This window comes from Hemiscyllium ocellatum, chromosome 14 (genome assembly GCF_020745735.1).
Source record: "Hemiscyllium ocellatum isolate sHemOce1 chromosome 14, sHemOce1.pat.X.cur, whole genome shotgun sequence".
Classification (NCBI taxonomy): domain Eukaryota; kingdom Metazoa; phylum Chordata; class Chondrichthyes; order Orectolobiformes; family Hemiscylliidae; genus Hemiscyllium; species Hemiscyllium ocellatum.
Genome location: NC_083414.1, coordinates 35,924,595 through 35,947,519, shown reverse-complemented (window position 1 = coordinate 35,947,519; position 22,925 = coordinate 35,924,595). Strand labels below are relative to the sequence as shown.

The window sequence follows — 22,925 nt, the reverse complement described above, 5'->3', positions numbered from 1 at the left end:
GGTAGACTCATTAGTAAAGTTACATCATATAGGATGCAGGGAGGGCTTGCCAGCTGGATACAAAATTGGCTTGACAGTGGGAGACAGAAATTAGTGGTGAAGAGTTGTTTTTAGGACTGAAGGCCTGTGACCAGCAGTGTTCCGCAGGGATTGGTGCTGGGTCCACTTTTGTTTGTCATTTACATAAAAGACATGGATCCTCTTTCTCAGAATCCTCTCCAACAATTTATTCATCACTGATGTCAGATTCACAGTTCTATAGTTCCCAAGCTTTTTCTTACAGCCTTTCTTAAATAAAGACACATTAACTACTCTCCAGATCTTTCGCATCTCACCAGTGGCTGTAGATGATACAAATATCTCTGATAGAGGCCTTGCAGTTTCTTTCCTAACTTTCCACAACATCCTGGGATATACTTGATCAGGTCTGGAGGTTTACCTACCTTTGTGTTTTTAAGGCCTCCAGCACGTCCTCACCTGTAACTGGGATTGCTTTCAAGACATTAATATTTATTTCCCTGGGTTCCCTCGCCTCAGTTTCTTCCTACACAGTAAAACATGACACAAAATATTTGTCTTGTATCTGTCCCATTTCCTGTGGTTCCACACATGGATAACTTTGATGATCTGTAAGGGGCCCTATTCTCTTCCTAGATGTTCTTTTGCTCTTAACGTACATGTAGAATCTCTTTGGATTATCCTTAGCCTTATCTGCCAAAGCTTTCTCACATCCTCTTTTTGCCCTCTTGACTTCCCGGGGGGCGGAAGAGGTGGAAAGGAGTCGTGTTGTGGTTATACAAGACATTGGTGAGGCCTCTACAGGAATACAGCATCCGGTTTCCTCTGGGTGCTCCGGTTTCCTCCCACAGTCCAAAAATGTGCGGGTTAGGTGAATTGGCTATGCAAAATTGCCCGTAGTGTTAGGTAAGGAGTAAATGTAGGGGTATAGGTGGGTTGTGCTTCGGTGGGTCGGTGTGGACTTGTTGGGCCGAAGGGCCTGTTTCCACACTGTAAGTAATCTAATCTAATCTAAACTTCTGTTTGCCCAATTATAGAAAGCATATTATTAAGATGGACAGAGTTCAGAAGAGATTTGCCAGAATGTTGTCAGGTATGGAAGTTTTGACATAAAGAAAACCTGGATAGGCTGCGAGTTTTTTCACTGGAGTATAGCAGGTTGAGAGGCAACCTTACAGAAGTTTTGTAAAATAATGAGCGTTTAGATAGGTTCTTGCTAGTTAATATTTCTGTGGAATGGGAGATCCCAAGACTAGTGGGCACATTTTAGAAGCTGAGAGGTGAGATTTAAAAAAGACATGAGGGCAAATGTTTTTATACAGAGGGTGGTTTGCATGTGGAATGAACTGAAGTGGTGGATATGGGTACAATTGCAATGTTTAAAAGACATTTGGATAAACACATGAATTGGAAAGATTTAGAGGAATATAAACCACAAGCAGGCAGATGGGATTAGTTTAGTTTGGGATTATGTTTGGCATGGATTGGTTGGATCGAAGGGTCTGTTTTTGTGCTGTATGACTCTATGACTGCCCTTACACCCCTTATATTCTTCAAGCGACTCATGGAAACAAACACTTTGGTCCAAGGAGTCCATGCCAATCATAATCACATCTAAATTTGTCCCACCTGTCTGTGCTTGGCCCATATCCCTCCAAACATTTCCTACTCATGTACCTATCTCAACATCTTTTAAACGTTTTAACTGTAGCCACATCCATCATGGCTTCTGGATGCTTATTCTACACATGAACTACCCCGTGTAAGAAATTTGCCTCTCAGTCCTGTACAACCACAATATTTCCTCCCAATTCCTATATTCTAAGGTCTGAGCAATGAAGGTAAGCATGCTAAATGTCTTCTTAACCACCCTATCTATATATGATGCAAACTTCACAGAATTATGTACCTGAATACTAGGTCTCTCGGTTTTACACTACACAAGACCCTATATTTAATTGTATAAGTCTTACCTTTGTTTGTTTTACCAAAATGCAATACAGCTCATTTATCCAAAGTAAACGCCATATGCCACTCTTGAGCCCACTGACCCAATTGATCAAGATCTCTTTGCAATCTTAAAAAACCATCAATCTTGGTGTCAGCGGCAAATTTACTAACCATGCTTTTTTTATGTTCTCATCCAAATCATTTACGTAAATGACAAACAAAGCTTTAGTTGTCAAAACTCTTTGGATTACCCTTCACATTATTTACCAAAGCTATCTCATATCCTCTCTTTGCCTTTCTGATCTCCCTCTTAAGGGAGACCCTTATATCGTTGGAAAGATTCATTTGAACCCAGTTGTTTATATCCATTATATGATTCTTGTTTAATCTTGACTAGCACCTCATTATTTTTATTCATCCATTGTTTTCTAATCCTATCAGCCTTACTGTTTACTCTAATAGGAACATAATGACTCTGAACTCTCATCATTTCACATTTACAAGTCTCTCATTTGCCAGTCATCCCTTTATCTTCAAGCAGTCTATTCTAATCAACTCTTGACCATCAACCATCAAAGTTTGCCTGACTTCAATTACAAATTTCAACTTTTACACAAGACCTATCATTTTCCATAGTTATATTGAAACTAAAAGAATTATGATCACTGGTCCCAAAGTGCTCACCCACGAACACTTTAGTCATTTAACCTGCCATTGTTTTCCTCAAGAGAAGGTTAGCTTTTGCTTCTCTAGTAGGTACATCTACATACTGAAATAAAATTTTCTTGAATATGTTTAACAAATTCCACACCATCCGAGCCCTTAACATTATGGCGCACACTATGTTTGAAAGTTAAAATCCCCTACTATTACAATTATATTATTCTTACATATATCGGAGATCAATATACATATTTTCTCCTCAATTTCCCTCTATTAATTTAAAGCACACAAATAATTACCAATAAGAAAAGAACAAGGAAACAAAATTTAGAGTACAGAGCAAGCTAGCCAGACATATTAGAAAAAAAAAGGTACAAGTTTTCTATACATACTTTAAAAAAAGAAAAAGTTAACAAAGTGAGCACAGGTCCAATGGAAAATGAGCCTGGAGAATTGATAAGGACAATAAGGAGTTGGCAGATGAATTGAACAGATATTTTTCATTGAGCTTCATTATACAGAATATCAAAAACATTCCAGAAGCATTGAGAAAATAGGAAATGAAAGATAGAGAAGAACGCAGAAAAATTTTGATCACCAAGAAGTGGCATTGAGCAAATTAATGGAGCTGCAGGCTACTATGTGCCCAAGTCTTGATGGACTTCATTCAACAATATTAAAGTGGCTAATGAGATAGTTGATGCATTGGTTTTCATTTATCAAAGTTGCGGATGGTCCAATTAGATAAGAAGATCGTGAATATAAATAACTTTTATTCAAAAAATGGAGATAGAAAGCAGGAAACTACAAGCCAGTTCGCATGACATTTTGTCATAAGGAAAATATTACAATATATTATTGACATTTTAGCAGGACACTTGGATAGAGTAAAGGTAATCAGACATGAGAATTGGTGAATGTATTACACTTAGCAATTAAGACAGCTAACAGAATTTTATCATTTATCATGAAGTGGGGAATTAAATACAAAGAGTAGGTAGATTATACTCAGTTATACAGGACACTGGTGAGAACACAACTAGAGTATTATGTATCGTATTAGTCACTTCATTTAAAGAGAAATGTAAACATGTTGGAGGCAGTTCAGAGATTAATGATGAGGAAACGTTGGACAGGTTTGTACCTGCTAGAGTTTAGAAGAGTCAGAAGTGGCTTGATTGAAACAGAAAATCCTGAGGAGTCTTGACATCGTCGACGTAGAGAGCAATGTTTCCTCATGAGGAAATCTTGGGAATCTAGAATCTAAGGATCTAGAATTGGGCTCCCTGTTTAAAGATCAAGGTCTTTAAAATTTCATTCATTCATGGGCAGGCCAGCATTTATTACCTGTCCCTAGTTGCCATTGAAAAGGTGGTTGTGAGCTGTTTTCTTCAATTTCTAAAGTCCACATGCTGTAGGTAGGCCCACAGTGCACTTAGAGAGGGAATTCAAGGACTTTGACCCCAGTGGCAGTGAAGGAACAGTGATATATTTTCAACTCAAGACTGGGGAATGGTTTGAAGGGGAACATTCAGGTGGTGTTCTTGTCCTTCTGTATGGAAGGTGGTGTCTAAAAATCTTTGTGTATTTCTGCAGTGCATTTTATAGATAGTACACACAGTTGCTACTGAGTGCTGGTGGTGGAAGAAGTGGATGCTTATAGATGTGGTGGCAATCAACTAGGCTGGTTTGTTTTGGGCAGTGTCAAGCTTCTTTAGTATTTTTGAAGATGCACTCACTAGACAAGTGGAAAGTACTCCATCGTATCCCTGACTCATGCCTTTCAAATTGTGGACAGGCATTTAGAGTCAGTAAGTGAGTTACTTGCTCAGAACTCGAGTCTCTGATCGCTCTTGTAGCCACTGTATTTATATGGCCAGTCCAGTAGTGCTTTTGGTCAACAGCAAACCTCAGAATGGTGATGGGGAGGGATTCACAGATGGTAATACCACTGAATGTCAAGGGGTAGTGGTTAGATTGTCTCTTAGTGGAGATCATCTTTACCTGGCATTTGTGTGATATGAATGTACTGGTCAGCCCAAGCCTGGATATTGTGCAGGTTTCGATGCATTTGAATACAGGCTGCTTTTTTAACTAAGGAGTTGTGAATGGTGCTGATCATTGTGCAATCAATCATTAATGATCATCCCCACTTCTGACCTTATGACAGAGGTAAGATTATTAATAAAGCCGCTGAAAATTGTAGAGCCTATTGACACTACCCTGTGGAACTCCTACAGAGATGTCTTAGAGCTGAGATGACTGATTCTAACAACCAAAACAATTTTCCTATGTGCCAGGTATGACTCCAACAATGGAGAGTTTGCCTCTGGTTCTCACTGCTTCTGGTTTTGCTAGGGTTCCTGATGGCACACGTGGTTAAATGCAGCCTTGATGTCAAGGGCTGTCATTTCATGTCACCTGTGGAATTCAGCTCTTTAATCCATGTTTGAACCAGGGCTGTAATGAGGTAAGGACTGAGTGGTCCTCGCGGAATCTAAACTGGGCTTCTAAGTGAGCAGGTTGTTGCTAAGCAGGGGATGCTTGACAGCACTGTGATGACACCTTCTGTCACTTTACTGTTGATCAAGAATAGACTGATGGGGCTGTAATTGGCTTGGTTGGATTTGTTCTGCTTTTTGTGTACAGAACATCCCTAGGGAATATTCCACATTGTTGGGTGGATATCAGTGTTGTAGCTGTACTGGAACAGCTTAGCTATTGGTGTGGCAAGTTCTGGATTTCAGGTCTTCTGTATTACAGCTGGAATGTTCGTATGGACTGTAGCCTTTGCAGTATTCAATCCTTTCAGCAGTCTCTTGATATTTTATGAAGTCAATTAAACTGAATGAACACTGGTATCTGTGATACTGAGGGCCTCAGGAGGCGGCAAAATGGATCATTCACTCGGCTCCTCTGGCTGAAGATTATTGCAAATGCTTCAGCCTTATCTTTTGCACTGATGTGCTAGAACCCTCCCATCACCGAGGATGGGGAAAATTTGTAGAGTTTCGTCTTTCAGATCATTGTTCAATTGATCTCTCACCCTGTCTCAAAACACATTTCCCATTCATGATAACCCTTAATGCACAGTACCAAGTCCATGGCTCCACACATCCTTCTTGTTAACTTATGTTCCTCTCCCCATCCCGATAAAACCCCAAATCTCCTTTGCAACTCAAAGCTTTCCACTCCTCCCATGGCCCATTCTGGCTGCCATGCCACCTGTACCCCTCTCTCCCAACTCCATAATTCTACATACCAACTTATGCCCCTCACTCATTCCCACAACTCTTCTATATCCTATGCTAATTTTCTATAAGTTTAAGTCACTTGTGTGCCACTCAACACACTTTGCCCTTCCTCACTAACTTAACTAGCATCTACTGTGGGCAAACGTCAGGAGACATGCTGACTTGAACAAGTTGTGCCAATTGATGATATTATAAAAAAAATCTTATTGATAACATATCATTCAAAAGAATTCTTTCAACTGATCTTTTATAAAAACATTTCTCTTCTATAAACACGGAGTTGGCCATCAAAATGCTTACAGGCACCCCGTTATGAAAATTATATGTTGGGAAATCAATCCTATAGTGGATTATGTAAACAAGCAACTGAAATACCTAGCACTGATTGTTTTCAACCCTTACACTTCTGTTTCAAAACGTAATTATTTGACAGTTTGTTAGTTCCAATGGATTTGAATACTTTTTGAGATAATGCAAGTATTCCTTTCACAATCCCAAAGGGTATCCGAAACCTGTGCTGATGAATTTGAAAATTTTTTTTGGAATAATGCATGTATTCCTTTAACAATTCGAAATGGGGTGCATACCAGTTACTTTAGAGTTCAGATTTTGAATGACTGGCACATAAATTTTACTTTGTGTATATGAGGGATTTCAATGATTAGCATGTCTGTATTTCTGATGCCATGACGCCTTAAAAACCAATCTGAGAAAGAGAATTGCTGACTGAATGTATTGGGAAGGTTTTAACAGATGGCCAAAGGGTAAACATTGAAGAACTTTCATTTCAGTTAGAGTCAGGGAGTAACTTTTTTTAAAAATGGGGGAAAAACCCATAGTGTAGAAAGCTTTTGTTTTCAGTTTGCAAAATCCCAGTTGAAGTTGGATATAAAAACAATTCCTTCTGAAGTAAGGTGATAATTCAGAAGTTATGAAACAAGTTGCCTCAGCATAAGGATTATAATTTGCAAGTTTCAGACCCAAAGTGTGTGGTTAGAACTATGAAGGTTATATCTGAAGCTGAAAATGTCTAAGGTCAGTTGTATGAATATGCAAAGAAGAGGGGAATTAAAAGACAGTTAATTTAATCCAATAGATGGGATAGAGAAGTGCCTTTTCTCTGGATTTTAAATAATGTACATTGATGGTGTTGAGGCATATGGGATTGTATTTTTAATTGTGATTCAAAAATCTTTCAAATTGCGTTATATGCAAATAGCTGGATTCATTCGATTTTATCTTTTCTTTTGCATAGTAAATTCCTGTTTTACTGTTAAAACCAGGCATATAACACTGCTTGCTTGTGTTTCTGTGAAAGATCAACATGTTAAATAAACAAAAGCGAAATATCATCTATAAAACCAGATTTCAGCCTGGGATCACAGCACACCAAGCCTGCCCCCGAACTCACCCCATGCAATCCCTTCTCTGATTTAGAAATCTATCACAGTTTCTCCAGTGCCATTGGTCAAAATCCTGAAACGTCATCCCTAACAGCATTGGGATGTATTGACCCCAAAGAGATCTCAGCAGTTCAAGGCAGCAGTCCACTGCCACCTTCTCAAAGGCAATTAGCAAGAGTAATAAATGTTGTTCCAGCTGAGCAAAACTGACATTCCCTGAACTAATTAAAACATTGCCAAATCATACCCAAAGGATGTCCTACCCAGCAATCCAAATGAACTTATAAAGTTCAGACTTGCTCTGTTTTACATGCAAGGTTCTGTGCAAGAGATGCACAAATCCCACTTGAGGGGAGCTAATGTTTTGAATTACAAACTGTTTCATGAAATGCCCACCTCTAAAACCTAGATTGAATCCATTCCACTCTTCACGAAATGGGAACTACCGTGATTTCCAGCCATTTTGTCATCCTGGAAAGACTCTCTATTGTGACAGTAATTTGGGTCAGTATAATCGTGCATTCCTGCTTCTAAACTTACTACATAGGGAGCTGGGACACTGTTTCAAGATTAATAACAGCAATGTAAAGCAATATAGTCAAATCAAATAAGGTGTCAAATTAAAATTAAATAAGCTAATTTCATCCAATCCATCACTGATAGCTTCTTCTGGTCCACTTGGATGACATCACATATTTTTAAGTAAAAATTTCTCATTCAAATATTGTATGTTCTCTAAGAATATATACGGTTCCTGTTTATTTTTCTAAAATGTTACTGGTTGAAGGTCCATAAGTAGAACCATTTAATAAACCCTTACCAATGTACTATTTAGGAAACAGCAACTGAAACACATAGAAATGTTTTTACAAACTTAGCATAATACTTAAACTGCTTTATTCAACCACACTATATCATTGATAAAACATTCCAATACTGGATTGACTTTTAATAGATGTTTTGTTTTATGGTGACAGAAATTAGAAATATATAGTGACCGCTGTATCCATGGAATCAGCTTCCAGGGTTTCAGTTATCCGCGATTTGCCACAGCCCGAAAATATTATATAGAATATTCAGAACGAGGAACTGGAGGCTGCCAGGAAGGTAAATTTCCCATGTAAATGAATGGGTTTGCTACTATCTGCGGTTTTGGGCATCTGCGGTCGGTCTTAGAACATATCCCCCACAGATACCGGGGTGGGGGGGGGGGGGGTTGAACTACTGTACTGATGCACTACTGATACAAAAAAAGCTGTCTCAGCAGAGTCAAAATCTATCCCATTACATCCTTTTCCAGTGCTTACCACAGAACTGCAGATTAGAAGTCTTCTAAGTAATCCCCTCCTCTTAAATAAATACTTTCAATAATAAAAGTATCAAGGCGATCAAACATTCATTTCTTCATCCTATCGCTTGAATACATTTTCATTGGAGGTATTTTAAAAAAAAATCTTCAGTGGTTACTAGTCACATTAATTGGATTGCATTGTTCAAGTAATCACAATCAAGATGGCTGCTGTGTGTTTTTAAACATACTCGAACAAAATCCCACGCCTTCAAATGTAAGGAATGCAAATGCATGGTTTCAGCATGGTACAAGAATGGTATTTTGGAAGAAGCAATTGATAAATGTTAATTATATTGTAAACAGTGGCAATCAAGATGCATTATAACTCAAAATTTTTAAGCAATGCAAAGCGATTTTTTATTTGAAACGAATGAGGGAAGTGAAGGCATTTTAATTAAAATAAATTATGTCTTTTCTGCAGAATATTTGCAGACAGCACAAATAAACAAAAGCGTATTAATTTAGATATCATTGCAGTACACAAAGTTGTTCCCGTCAATGGTCTGCTTTAACTTCAACCAGATGACAACGGTATCTTTGAACATGGTATGAATCTCACTGTATTGTCTATCAATTGTCCAACATTTTATTCTTTTCAAACAGGATTTTCATTGGGTCAGATTACCTAATAAAACTAATTGATTTTTAAAACCTATAAAAATTCTAAAACTGAAGGTTTCTTAATAAAAAACACTTTGCTGCTCTAAACTATTTCAATGATATCATTTTTCCATAATTAAAAGAAGTGCATATGTAATTAACGATCTCCAAAGAAAATCAAAATCGCTATCAACAAGAATAAATCAATGCCATGTGAGAATTGGATTTTTGTGCAATTCGTCAAATCATATAATCCTCTTGAAAGCATAAATGTAACAGCTAGACTTGAAAATTTATATGCACAGTACGAGCAAAATAATACTCATTGATATGCTTAAATATATCATTAACAGTCAAATAGTTACAGGATGATCATGCATTAAAAAGGTTATAAAAGGAAATGGTTAAACAAATGAACTGCACAGGAGAAGTCCATATATAGTCAGAAAGCAAGCTGCCTTCTATCACTGGTTGAGCTTTAACTGGCCAGAAATAATCACAGATGGCTTTCCTCCAATCTCCAATGACAATTATAAAAGACATTGTACATCCGCAAATAATAATAATACTGTTAAATTGTACTAGTAGGGTTGTTTCAGTGTTTGGTTGTATTCCAATGAAGGTAACGTTTCACCTAATCTCTCCATATTCTGTTGCAGTCAAGGTCTTTTCGAAAAATCATGTTTATAAGTCAGATTATAAACATCTTTGAAAATCAAATATTGCCCTGAACAGAAAACAAAGTTGTGTCCGATGGTGCAATAAATGAATTAAACTTCACAATATGACAACTCTTATTCTGAACACTAAATGTTGTTTGAAGTGTTGAAACTGGAACTAAAAGCAGGTAAAGATGCAGAACAGTTTGAATACACATTAATTATTGCCTTTTGCGCATACAATTCTATAGGGAAGTAGTATGAAATGAGCTTTGGATCTATTTACTGGTGTATCAAATATGCATAATGGTGTAAGGAGGACAATAGGATAACCTTCAATTGATATCAATGTTCAGAATGTTTTTTGAGAGAGAACACATTAACTTAATTCCTAAAATTAAACTCTTTATCCATGTATAAAACTTAATCATTGAAAATGTAAACTTTTGCTGTGTGAACATTACTCATTAAGATGATTTATCTATAGAAATGCTAAAGGCTAACTTAAAGGAAACAACGTAAAACTATGTTCCATTAAGAAAATGAAGTGATGATTTATCAGTGATAACTCCCAAAGAGCCACTTCTAGAATGTTTTACATTCCAGTTAAGACTAACATAATAATACATTAGAAAAATGGGAAACAAAAAATTACCTTTTAATAATGAAACTTTAGTTAAAGGTTCATTCAACTCCTGTTCATCCATTTGGTAATCTGTTTTTAATTTAAAAATAGGAGTTTAAGCTTACGCAGTAACGGAGATGGTACATCATTTCTTACATACCATCAGAACCTCTTGAAAGAACCATATGTCACAGTAAAACCATCTGTGATCTAATGAGTGGTTAAGATATGTAGCAATATTAATAACTACACTTGCCCTTGTTGAAAGCATGCACAGCAACAAATTTTAAGCAACATGCAAGGTTCTGAAAGCTATGTATTGTTAATTTTGAATACATAATTGGCAATGAGCTATGTAATGCTTTGACAGCTTTATTAAGTTTATAGATTTAGAAAGAACAATAAAACAGAAGGAAATTGTTTGACAAAACTAAAATTTGTTGCAGTTTGAGTTTGCATTTAATAACTGAAACATTTTAGAATTGACTATGCATTATGCGAAGCCATCATACAAATGCATATTTCCATAATTTTACAGAATATAAAGAGTTTGATGTTTAAGGAACTGTAAATAATTAGTGACACTTTCTGTACAGAAAGGGATTATTGCCAAATCTTACCAACAATCCAAATAATCAAACATTTAAAAGCAGGTGGAACCTAACTGGAAGACATACCCTGTCCAAATTTAACTATGTTAGTTATTGACCTATTTTGTACCCCGAGTAAGCTAAATAAATTCCAATTCCACTCAAGTGAAAAGAAGCACAGTAAAACTTCAGCAAAAATGGAAACAATAGAGATACTTCGTTTTAATTTTGGTGTACATATATACGCACAATGTAAGGTGTATTTCTAAATCTGTTTGATAGAATTCTATTTTAAAAATCATCAGAATAAGACACAATACAATTTAACAAACATGCACATTAGAAATTTAAATTATAATAAATTTAAATTAAAAAAATATGCAGCAGTCTTTAGCAGCAAAGGTACCTTTGCAGTTTCATTGAATAATCCTGTTAAATTACCTGTAGTGTCTTCACTGCTCCTGTCCTTACTTGGACTAAGTGTGTCAGACATATCAGATTCCTTTGCTTCCAGTTGATTTTCTGAGGAGACAGAAGAGCCCACTATAAACATGGGGGTGCACAATAACTTCACTGTTTAACATCACATCATTAGTTTTTCTTTCAAAGTTGACAGTTGGTAGCAAATTTAAATATACAGAATTAAACTATCCATTTCCCAAAATATTTAAAACAATAGATAGAATTTCTCATTAAAATAACTATATTTAAAAATAATGCACATGGGAACTCCCAAATGTTCTCAAAGGTTTGGCAGCTTCTATTATATTCCACAAATGGTCATGTAATCAAGCTGAAGCTTCAACTCAGGACACAGCTGCCTGGCTAAAATAGTTCATGCTTTTTTTGGAGGGGATAAGGTCATTTCCTTACTAATCGGTGAATTCTTCAAAGTTAGCTGTGCTTACCAGTGTTTTCATATTTGGCCATCAGAGAGACAATGCATTATAAATTGTTTTATTATTTCTTGAATGTTGTTGTAATTTTAAATTAGGTATATATTTCTTAAAATTCTTCGCATAGCTTTTCATAAGCATCATACAACTTTTTATATATCATAATTTACACAAAAACTAACACTGAATCTCTGGGTTGATTTTCGTTGTCTGTCTTTCAGCACATGCAACATGAATAGAAAGCTTTACAGATGAGTGGTGCAACAATTAAAGCATTGTTTAAAAAGCTTTCAACATCTGTCTTCAACTCTTTCAATCCCTATTCGCATATGTTTATCCATTTCTTTTTTACTACATTAATTATGAATTTACCATGTTTTGATCTTATAATTCTAGAATAAATATAACCCTTTCCATAAACAAACACATGCTACTGTCCACTTTCACAACTGGACTTGTTATGCTTTAAGTGCTGCTTCAAAAACTGATCATTTGAACAAAGCAACTAATTCAATCATTTGATTTTTTAAAACAAAATAGAACTGAGATAACTTGGGTGACTTATAATTCACTAAATAACTCCTGAATCAATGTTGTCCAGAAGAATTTCAAAGTTTTACAAAACTATGGTGATCAGGTTGCCATTTTGACACAAATACAAAGGATATGCAATATTAATAAAACAAAGCACATGTTTTGAAAATAGTATTTAAAACATCAGTAATCATGACTCACTGAAACAGATGGATTACAAAACCCTATTGAAGCTGTACTCCTTATTCTGACACAATGCAAGACTGCTGTAGATACTCTCAAAGGGTGGTGATAATCTGCTAACTGAAGTATTCTGTTTCTAACACTGAGCTTATATAAATAGAACTTTTTCTAGAGTAAACTGTTTTTTCTTTGGACATGAAGAGGGGAAGGAATCAACAATCTCAACTCATAGCTTCTGCGCTGACTCCTGCCTTATATACGCCATGTCATTTTGGACCAAAGGATTTGGAAATTTAATAAATCTTTGGATCATAATCAATCTTCTGTAATCTCTTCCTTTAGAATTGATCTATATTGATTTAAATTGCTTGTTTCAACAAATTTATTAGGATGAAAGCTGAACACTTTTTGGTGTTGTTGCACTGTCATCACTTAAGCACCTCCATTAATTTGCAAACCTACCAGCTAAAAGGTTAACATCCTATGTCACTAGATTTCTCAAGAAAACTTCAAGAGCAATTGGACCATTAACCTTCTGAATACCACGAAAGCCCCACAGATCTAAGTGCATTGCCACTAAATGGCATTTAAATGGAGGAGGCCAGGGAAGACAACAAATGGTAAACCATATTTTTGTTAAATTGAGTAAATGACTTCCAGGTTGCTAGCATCCTGACAACAAAACCGAAACCATAAGCAGAAATACAAAGGTAAAATGCTGCAGATGCTAGAAATTGGAAACAGCAAAAGCTGGAAATATTCAGGTCAGGTGACATCTATGGAAAAAGAAGTAAAGCTAACAGGTCTGCTTGATGACTCTTTATCTGATTGTTTTCAACAGATGCTGCTTGACCTGCTGAGTATTTCCAGCATTTTTGGTTTTATTTCTGATAAACATAATCATGCAGTGATTGATACAGTCAGTTCTGGTATAACACGGTTGTTCTGTTCTCGTGCAATCCTGTGTTATAAGAAAATCGTGTAATAGCAGCAGCATCTAAACTAATGGGGCCGAATCCCATTATAACCAATACATACTTTAGAAACAGTGTCCCCAATTCATCAATCGTGTTAACGCAACATGTGTTATAGCAGAACGACCTGTATAGGAATTGCATCTAACAGCAACATGATTGAGTCTTTTTTGCTCAATTAGGGATAGATGATAAATGGCAGTCTAGTGAGTGACACTCACCTTAAGGTCACAGTTAGAAAACAATTTGGCATTTTATGCTTCTAAAAACATCAGTATCAATACACATGTCTGTAGCCTATAAATTATGCTAAGAGCATACTGGACTAAATTGGCCTAACTAAGCATTTACTGGCATATTAATAACTATAAAATTAATTTCATATATGGAACAGGTTTCTTATCGAGTTCACAGAATAAACTCCCAGTTTAGATTACCTGTATTTTCAATCAGATTTCTCCGGTCTTGCAGTAATTAGGTGGCCCAATTCAAATCATGAACAATACCTTGTGGTTTGCTATTCCTCCGAAACATCTCCAACCCCTTGTCGCTGACCTACTAAACTGAGCCTGTATAAACTATAGCTCATCCACAACTACATCACTACCTTTTGTTGCAAAGTTACAGCTCATGCTGATACCAGAATTTCTTACATTAAAGATAATAATAAACATAAGCTGCGTAGATGAAAGAGAAGTCATATTGGAGAAAAATACTTCATAGGCAAACAATGCATGATTTAATGAAAGAAACTCATTAGAATCTCATTTCCCTTTTGCTGTTATTAGGGTATGCGATCCTGGTGCTTTCCAAACAAACATTTCAATAATTCAGCCATGCAGTTTTTGCTTTCATTAATCTCTATACTACCACTCAACTGTATGAGCATTCCCAAAGCAAAAGCTAGAGTGATTCCTAAAATGCTTCCCAAGTTTTACAGAGTATTTATAGCAACATTGCAAATAATTCAGTATTGTGTGGCTCTAGAAACAAACAGGGTCAAGTCACCACATTTCTATGGCCTATTAGCTATGTGACGAACAGTTTATATAAGACTGACCTAAATGAGCACTTAGTAGCAGAGATTAATGATTAGAAAATTAAGTTCACACATGGAATAGATTTCTTGTTGAGTGCACAGTTTAAACTGCCAGTTTAAACTCTCTGTATGGCTATTTCAACACTCAATTGTAATGACATATTTCCATAGAAAAGGATAGAAAGTAACAATGATATCACAATAAAGTCAGTACATTTAAAGTTTACCCAGAATAGCACTGGTTCAATAGATTTCTTAGTGCAGAAATTTCTCCTCATCTCAGTATAAATTTAGGAATGCAAGCATTAGTGCATTCAATCTACTCTGAAATTGTTTTAAATTATGACTAATCTGTACTTCAACTTGTTTCAAGTGACAGAAAGTTCAGTAATCACAGCACACAAATTGAAGGTGATAGGCAAAACAGCCTCAGATAATATTTATAAAGTATTGAGAATGTGTTACTGACATCTTGAATGCACTATTTTAATTAGTAATAATTGATAGGAATTTCACAACTAAAATATTTTAAAGACAGAGTTATAGGGCTGTAGGTAAAGAGCAGGGCAATGGAACTAACTTTAGCTTCTTCTAAGCTCAATCATTTTACAGTTGTTTGTGTTTATCTTAATTGCACAAACAAATAAAGGACTTCATAAATTCCCAAATTAAATTTGCATTCATAGTTAGATGAAAAATACTTAACTGAGCTCTAAATGTAATTAGTACATTTTATTTCACACCGTTTCCTACCACATTTCCTTACCAGTACATTCATACCGCCTAACAGAGAAATCAAATTTTAATTTTATGCATCAACAACTCTATTGTATCAATACCAGGAATTCTGAATATAAATAATGATCATAGAAAACGTGGTAGCAGTAAATGGATTTCAAGACATGAATCAGGAAACAGTGAATGGGGATAAGGAGTTCTTTCTCAGGTTAGCAACCTGTGAACAATGGGGTTCCACAGGGATCAGGGCTGCGACTACAACTGTTTATAACATATTACTGCTTTGATGGGAGGAAGCAAATGTACTGTGGCCTAAATTGCAGACAGCACAAAAATAGGAGGAAAGGTAGGTTGTGAGGTAGATTCAAACAGCTTACAGTGATATTGATAGGTTAAATAAATGGTCGAAAGATTGACAAATGCAGTATAATGTTGGAAGACGTGAAGATGTTCATTTTGGAACGGAGCACAAAAGAACAGTATTATGTAAATAGGGAAAAGTTGCAACACAAAGGAACTTGAGCACAAAACAAATAAGGCTAGCACACAGGTACAGCAGATATTCAAGGCAGCTAGTGGATTGTTGGCCCTTATTTCAAAGGGATTGGAGTAAAAGAGTAGGGAAGTCTTACTGCAGCTGTTCAAGATTCTGGTGAGATCAGATCTGGAGTGCAGTGAACAGCTCAAGGGAAGACATTATTTCATTGGAGAAAGTTCACAGAAGGTTTGCTAGAATGATCCCAGCATGGAAGGATTGGCCTGTGAGCAAAAGTTAAATTGGTTGGGGTTCTACTAATTGGAATTAGAAGAATGAGAGGTGAACTCATTGAAACATATGGGACTCTTAAGGGACTTGACAGGGCAAACGCTGAGAGGATATTTTCCCCATATGAGACAGACTAAGACCAGATGGCATTGTGTCAGAATTAAGGGTTTAAGATTTAAGTCTGAGCTGAAGAGGAATTTCTTTTTTCAGAGGATGTGAATCTTTGGAAGTCTTTGCCACAGAGGACTGTGGGGCAGAATTTTTTTTTCAGGTTGAGATGGATAGATTCTTAATCAGTAGGAGAATCAAGGGTACATGGGGAAGGGCAAGAAAGTGGATGTGAGGAGTTTCAGATCTGCCATGACCTGACTGAATGACAAAGGAGGCTCAGGAGACAGACAGCTTACTCCTGTTTCTATTTCTTATGACCTTATTATGAAAATATGAAAATCTAGAATCCTGGATTCCGTGAGCATGGAACCCAATAAAAACCTCAAGTCAAGAAAAGTAATCAGATTATGACAGGTAAATCCATTCCATTCCAGGACAAGGGAACGGGGAGAAAACAGTCAAGTGAACTTGATTCAGTTTAGCATCAAATTTCTATTATCACTTGAAAAAATTCTCTATGATAACTGAAATATATGAAATATACTGAACCTTTCAATAGCTTTGCTTCTTCTGAGCCTTTGGTATGATGGTCCTCTGCTATAAGAGTGGCTGTAAAATAAAAGGAAAATGTCAGTATTATACAAATCTTTAAAGCTTTACACTAAACCAGAAGAATATATTTAGCTTGATTATACAGAAAATAACGTTTTTGATCCTACTCAGAATAAAACGTAAAGTTTTGCACCTTGGCACGAAGAATAGAAGAGCTGATATGTGGGGCATGAATCACAAAAGGCTACCATCCAAGTTCTGCAGGTAATAGGGAAATGAAATGGGATGTTGGCCTTTATTTCAAATGGAATGGAAAACAAATACATTGAAGTCTTACTTAATTTATACAAGGCACACATCAGACCACAGTTGGAAGATTGCAGAGTCTTGATTCCCTTCTCTCAGGAGAGATATACTGGCATTAGTTGAGAAGGTTTACTAAGTTGATTCTAGTAATGGAATGATTTCTTATGAGGAGGAATTGAATTAGTTGGTTCCGTACACAAGAATGAGTGGAGACATTATTAAAGCATAGGTTCTTGGTGAGCTTGACAGGATAGGTGGGGAGTGGCTGCGTATGGGAGATTTTAGGACCAGAGGACATAATCTCAGAGTAAGGATTTGCTCATTTAAGGCAGAGATAATGGGATGGTTTTCTCTCAGAGAATGGTACAGCCCTCTATGGAGACTAATAAATGTAGCTCCAATACCAAGAGCTCTTATTTTATTCATGGCCTTATGTGATACCTTGTCAGTACCTTTTGGAAATTCAAAAATATTACACCAACTTTATTTTTAGTTATCTTTATTTATCATCTTTATTTATACTACTTGCTACCTCCTCAAAGAATTCTATAAATTTGTCAGGCATAATTTTTCCCTCTGAAACCATGCTGAGACTTTGCTTGATTATGTTATAAATTTCTAAATGCTCTGTTATTACATCTTTTATAATGGACTCTTAACATTTTCCCAATGTCAGATGTTACCAGTTTTATTCTCAACCCCTTATTGATTAAATTGGTTGCAATGGCAGTTTTCCAATCACTTCGGACAGTTCTAGAATCTAAGGATTCTTGGGAGATTACTACCAGAACATCCACTAACTCTGCAGCTCCTATCTTTAATATTCCTGGATGAAACCCATCAGGTTCAAGAGACTTATCAGTTTTTCAGCTCCATCAGTTTCCCAGATTACTATTTTTTCCTAGTTATAGTTATTGTGGTATTTCCCTTGATTATTTACAATTTATTTAACTCTTAGGCTATTTCCTGGTTCCAAATTATTATTTCCACATCTCATTTACTAAGGGGTCTACGTTCACTATGGCCTCTCTTTCTTTACATGTATCTGAAAAGTGCTTGCTAATTTACCTTCTCCACCTTTATTACTTAGAGATCATCTTTAATTGGTTTTAAAAACTTCCCCAATCCTGTGGCTTATCATTTTTTTTCCCCCTTCAACTTATACTATGTTTAACTTCCTTGGTTAATTATGTGTGGTATATCCCCTTCCTAAAAATTTGCTTTCTCACTCAAATATTTTTTTTTTGTTCATCATGAACTATTTTCTGAAATGTCTGCCATTGCTTCTCAACCGGGTTTACTGCTGAACTCCTTTCCATGTCTACTCGACAAACTGCCCTTCTTTCCTTGTAATCACCCTTGCTTAAGTTTAGCACTGAATGCTAAATTCTATCCTGTTATAATAACTGTTTCTTAGGGTATCTTTTATTCAAAAATCATACATTAAACCTGATTCATTACATATTACCAGATCCAAATAAGCCTGATCCCTGGTTAGAGTCAAAACACACTAGTCCTGAATATATTCGATAAATTCTTTGTTATTACCGCTGCCAATTTGATATTCCCAATCTAAATGAAGATTGAAGTCACCCATGGTGATTAAGATTAATTTGTTACTTTTAATTCCATGTTATGTGACAAGTGACAACCATTTTGTATATAGTGTTAGATTTACTATTTTTCTTTTTCAAAGATGCATTCAAGCCAGAGTTTAAAACACAGAAGTAGTCTCAACGATGTTTCCAGTTCAACTATACATAATAGAATGCAAAGTTCAATTGCATGTCTCCAGTAGTTGAAAAACTAGATCTACTTTAACACACAGACTATGGCACTTTCTCGGCATGTCCATCATTGGCAGTTACTTTTGAATCTGGCCAAGAAATGTTTAAACTCATGAAAATGCATAAACCATTTGTGTTTGTTTAGCAAGATGACCATTAGGTGGAATGCTCAGAGAAAAAAATGGTCAGACAATTGCAACACTGAATAGAGAAAAGAATTTACAAAGATTAATTACATGGAACATATAGCAAAATAAAGGCAAAAGGTTCATCTGGTCTGTACCAGTTTTCATACTTCACATGAGCAATCTCCTTCTTCATGTAATCCTATCAACAGACTTACAGCAGAGGAAATTTAATTCAGAGAAGCGTTAAATGATACATTTTAGAAGGAGAAAAGGCAGGCAATGTAAAATAAATGATACAATTGTAAAGGGGTGTGAACAGAAAGATCACTTAAAATCTGTTAAATATTCCTTATTGTTTGCACCATCCTGAGTTTGGCATTATCTGCAAACTTTGAAATGATGTCCTGTAAACCTAAGCACAAAACACTTGCATTAAAAAAAAACACAGGATTAAACACTGATTATTGGAGAACACACTTAAATCAACACTACTTAAATAAATACAGAAAGTGCTGGAAAAGCTCAGCATGCTGGCAGCATCGGATGAAAAAGAGAGTTAAATTTGCATTACAACTTAAGAAATAACGGGGGTGGGGAGTCATCCAGCCCTATCTTATGTGGCTACTCTACCATTCAATGAGATCATGACTGACAATATTGTTTCTGCACAATTCCCATGCCCCTTGATGACAGTAGAAAATTAACAATCTCTGTCTTCAATGTACTCAATGATTGAGTCTCTTTACTCCTATGCTCAAATTCTCTCGTAATAAAATCCAGCATTTCAATTGTTTTCTTAATTACTTGCTGTACTTGTACGTTAACCTAATGAATAAGGACACCAAAAGTCCTTTGGTATTGAACATTTCCCATCCTTTCACCATCTTTTACATTTTTTTTGTTTCTTATCAAAGCTATTGGCTTTATTCTTTCATTGGTCGTGGGCTTCACTGGCATGGATAACATTTGTTATCCATCCTTAATTACTCTTGGAACTGAGCAGCTTGCTGGGCCATTTCAGAAGGCAGTAAAGAGTCAATCATGGACCCACATTTTTGTACACTGTATTTCAACTGTCAAATATCTACCCACTCACTATGCCTCTTAAAGTCCTCTTGAAGCATCTTTGTATACCCTTCAAAACTCACACTCTCACATTGTTTGTGCAAAACTGGAAATACTACATTTAATCTCCATATCCTAAAACATCGACACAGGTTGTGAAAAGATTGGGCGTAAACACCGAGTCTCATGGTACCCCAGGTTCCAACCTGTTAACTTGTAAGACACCCATTTATTCATACTGCTTTTTGTCATATAACAAGTTCTCAATCTATGCCAGTATATTTCACCCCTGCAATATCATTTAATCTCATTTCATTTACTGAACTCTTACAGGGGACTTTACTGAAAGTCTTCTAAAAATCTAAACGTATTACTTTCATCTGCTCTCTGTTCTGCTAGTTCTATCTTCAAAAATAACTCGAACAGCTCTGACAAATATAATCCACCTTTCATAAATCTTTTTTGATTCTGTCCAATCCTACCATTTTTCTCTCAGAATCTTGCTTGTACCTATAGTATAGATTCGAACATATTTTCCCCCTACAACTGATGTTAGGCTGAAAGGTTACTTCTTCCTTCTGACCAATGTCTAATTTGCAAGATGATTCCCAAGTGTAGAATTCTGAATGATGACCACTAACACATCTGTTATCTCTATAGCCACTTCTTTTGTCATGCTGGAATGTAGCTAGTTTGGTGATTTATTTACTGCAACAGCCATTAATGTCCCCAGCTTTGTATGTTTACAAGTAGCTATGTTTTACAGCTCTTCCTTTTCATGAGTCCTTATACTTTCCATTACTTCGGGGTACTTTTCAGAGTCCTCAGTGAAGACAGACACAAAGCATTCTTTTACTTTCCCTGCCATTTCCTTCATCCTATTAGAATTTTTTTCCAACTCTGCTTGAAATGAATCCACATTTTTTTTTGTTAATCTTTTCCTTATATAGCTATAGAAGCCTTTATAGTCATTTTATGTTTCCAGCTTGTTCACTCGCATTCTATTTTCCCTTCCTTTTCTTGGTCCTCCTTTGCCTAACTACATAATTGTCCCAGTTCTTAGGCTTATTCTTCTTGACAACTTTATGGGCCTCTTCATTTGATTTAATCTCTTTTGTTAGTTGGAATATTTTCTTTGCTAGAATTTTTTACATTAAAAGGAATGTGATGTATTAAACTACATATTTATTCTATAAATATTAGCCAATGCCTGCCTACTGTTATGCCTTTTAACCTGGCTTCCCAATCCATCATACATTGTCTCATTAAAGCATTAGGCTGCTTTGAATTGAAGATTATCCTGCTGCTTTGTTTTGATATAGAGGAATAGGGGAGCACTCTTCACTACGATGCCTTGTCATTCAATTACCAATTTTTTCTCCTCAAATCTTCATAGTTTCCTTTGTTTTAATGTGAGGCCTTAGTTTCTGATTAAGTTTGAAAGTGGTGTAATTCGATGCAAAATTCTAACTCATTCTCCTAAAGACTGCTTTAGAACAAGATTATTAAGGAGCCCTTTCTCATCACAATACTAGACCTAAAATAGAACATTCCCGAATTGGTTCCTTATTGTTTTGCATAGAAAACTATATTGCATGCATTCCAGGAACTCAAGCGCCATAAAATTGGTACAAATTATATTTAGCCAGGCTCTATGTCAATTGAAATGCTCATGATTACTGCATCATCCCTATTGTATGCACTTTTAATTTGATTTACATTAAATCTGTTGCTTCGTGGTCTATAAACAGCACCCATATAAGTTTTGTGCCTTACTGTTTCTTAGCTCCATTCAAACTGGTTCTATACCTTGAAATTTAGAATTAACGTCATCTTTTACTAGAGTATTAATGCATTCATTAATTAACAGAACTATCCCATCACCTTTTCCAAGTTTCTTGCCCTTCCTGAATGTCACTTATCTATCAGTATTCAGCTTTGGTTTCCACATAACTACATCTCTGTAATGGCTATCAGTTCATACAGATTATATTAGAGCCGAATATGACTCTAAGAGTTTGTACAGCATCTTCTGTTCTTACCTCAAAATTTTTAGCAACCACAGTACTTCATTTTTATACTACTGTTTAATGTTGGTCTATTAGCCAGTTTTATATCCATACTGTCACTTGCCTGTAATTTTGTGGGCTTTACTTTTGCTAGCATAGCTATAATGATGTATCAAATATTAAAATTATTCTTTTACTGCAGCACATCCAGCCATCCTTGAAATATAAAAATCAGTTCCCAATCGAAGTTACTTGGATGACTAAAGACTTAATCTTCGAGAAGTACATGCAACTTTGAGATTAGATTACTTACAGTGTGGAAAAAGGCCCTTCGGCCCAACAAGTCCACACCGACCCTCTGAAGAGCAACCCACCCAGACCCATTCCCCTACATTTACCCCTTCACCTAACACTACGAGCCATTTAGCATGGCTAATTCACCTAACCTGCACATTTTGGACTGTGGAGGAAACCAGAGCACCCGGAGAAAACCCACGCAGACACAGGGAGAATGTGCAAACTCCACACAGACAGTTGCCTGAGTCGGGAATTGAATCCGGGTCTCTGGCGCTGTGAGGCACCATTGTGCCACCATGCCGCCCATACAAGTTCCAGGAAAAATCTGATTATTGAATGACACGGCATCATTAGTAAAGTGGGCGGCACGGTGGCACAACGGTTAGCACTGCTGCCTCACAGCGCCAGAGAACCTGGGTTAAATTCT

The 22,925-nt window shown here is 36.2% G+C and overlaps 1 protein-coding gene across 21 annotated transcripts in view; it reads right to left on the bottom strand.

Moving 5' to 3' along the window:
* slmapa (sarcolemma associated protein a) overlaps positions 1-22,925 on the bottom strand; it is a 243,910-nt gene that overhangs the window by 57,696 nt on the left and 163,289 nt on the right. For 19 of the 21 annotated variants that reach the window (XM_060835610.1, XM_060835609.1, XM_060835611.1 and 16 more), the window contains 3 exons: positions 16,904-16,963; positions 11,555-11,635; positions 10,554-10,613 (listed from right to left, as the gene is read on the bottom strand). In XM_060835610.1, the coding sequence (XP_060691593.1) occupies positions 10,554-10,613; positions 11,555-11,635; positions 16,904-16,963 (201 nt within the window). Of the gene's footprint in view, positions 1-10,553; positions 10,614-11,519; positions 11,636-16,903; positions 16,964-22,925 lie in introns of those variants that run through there. The other 2 variants (XM_060835629.1, XM_060835630.1) reach the window with 1 other exon arrangement.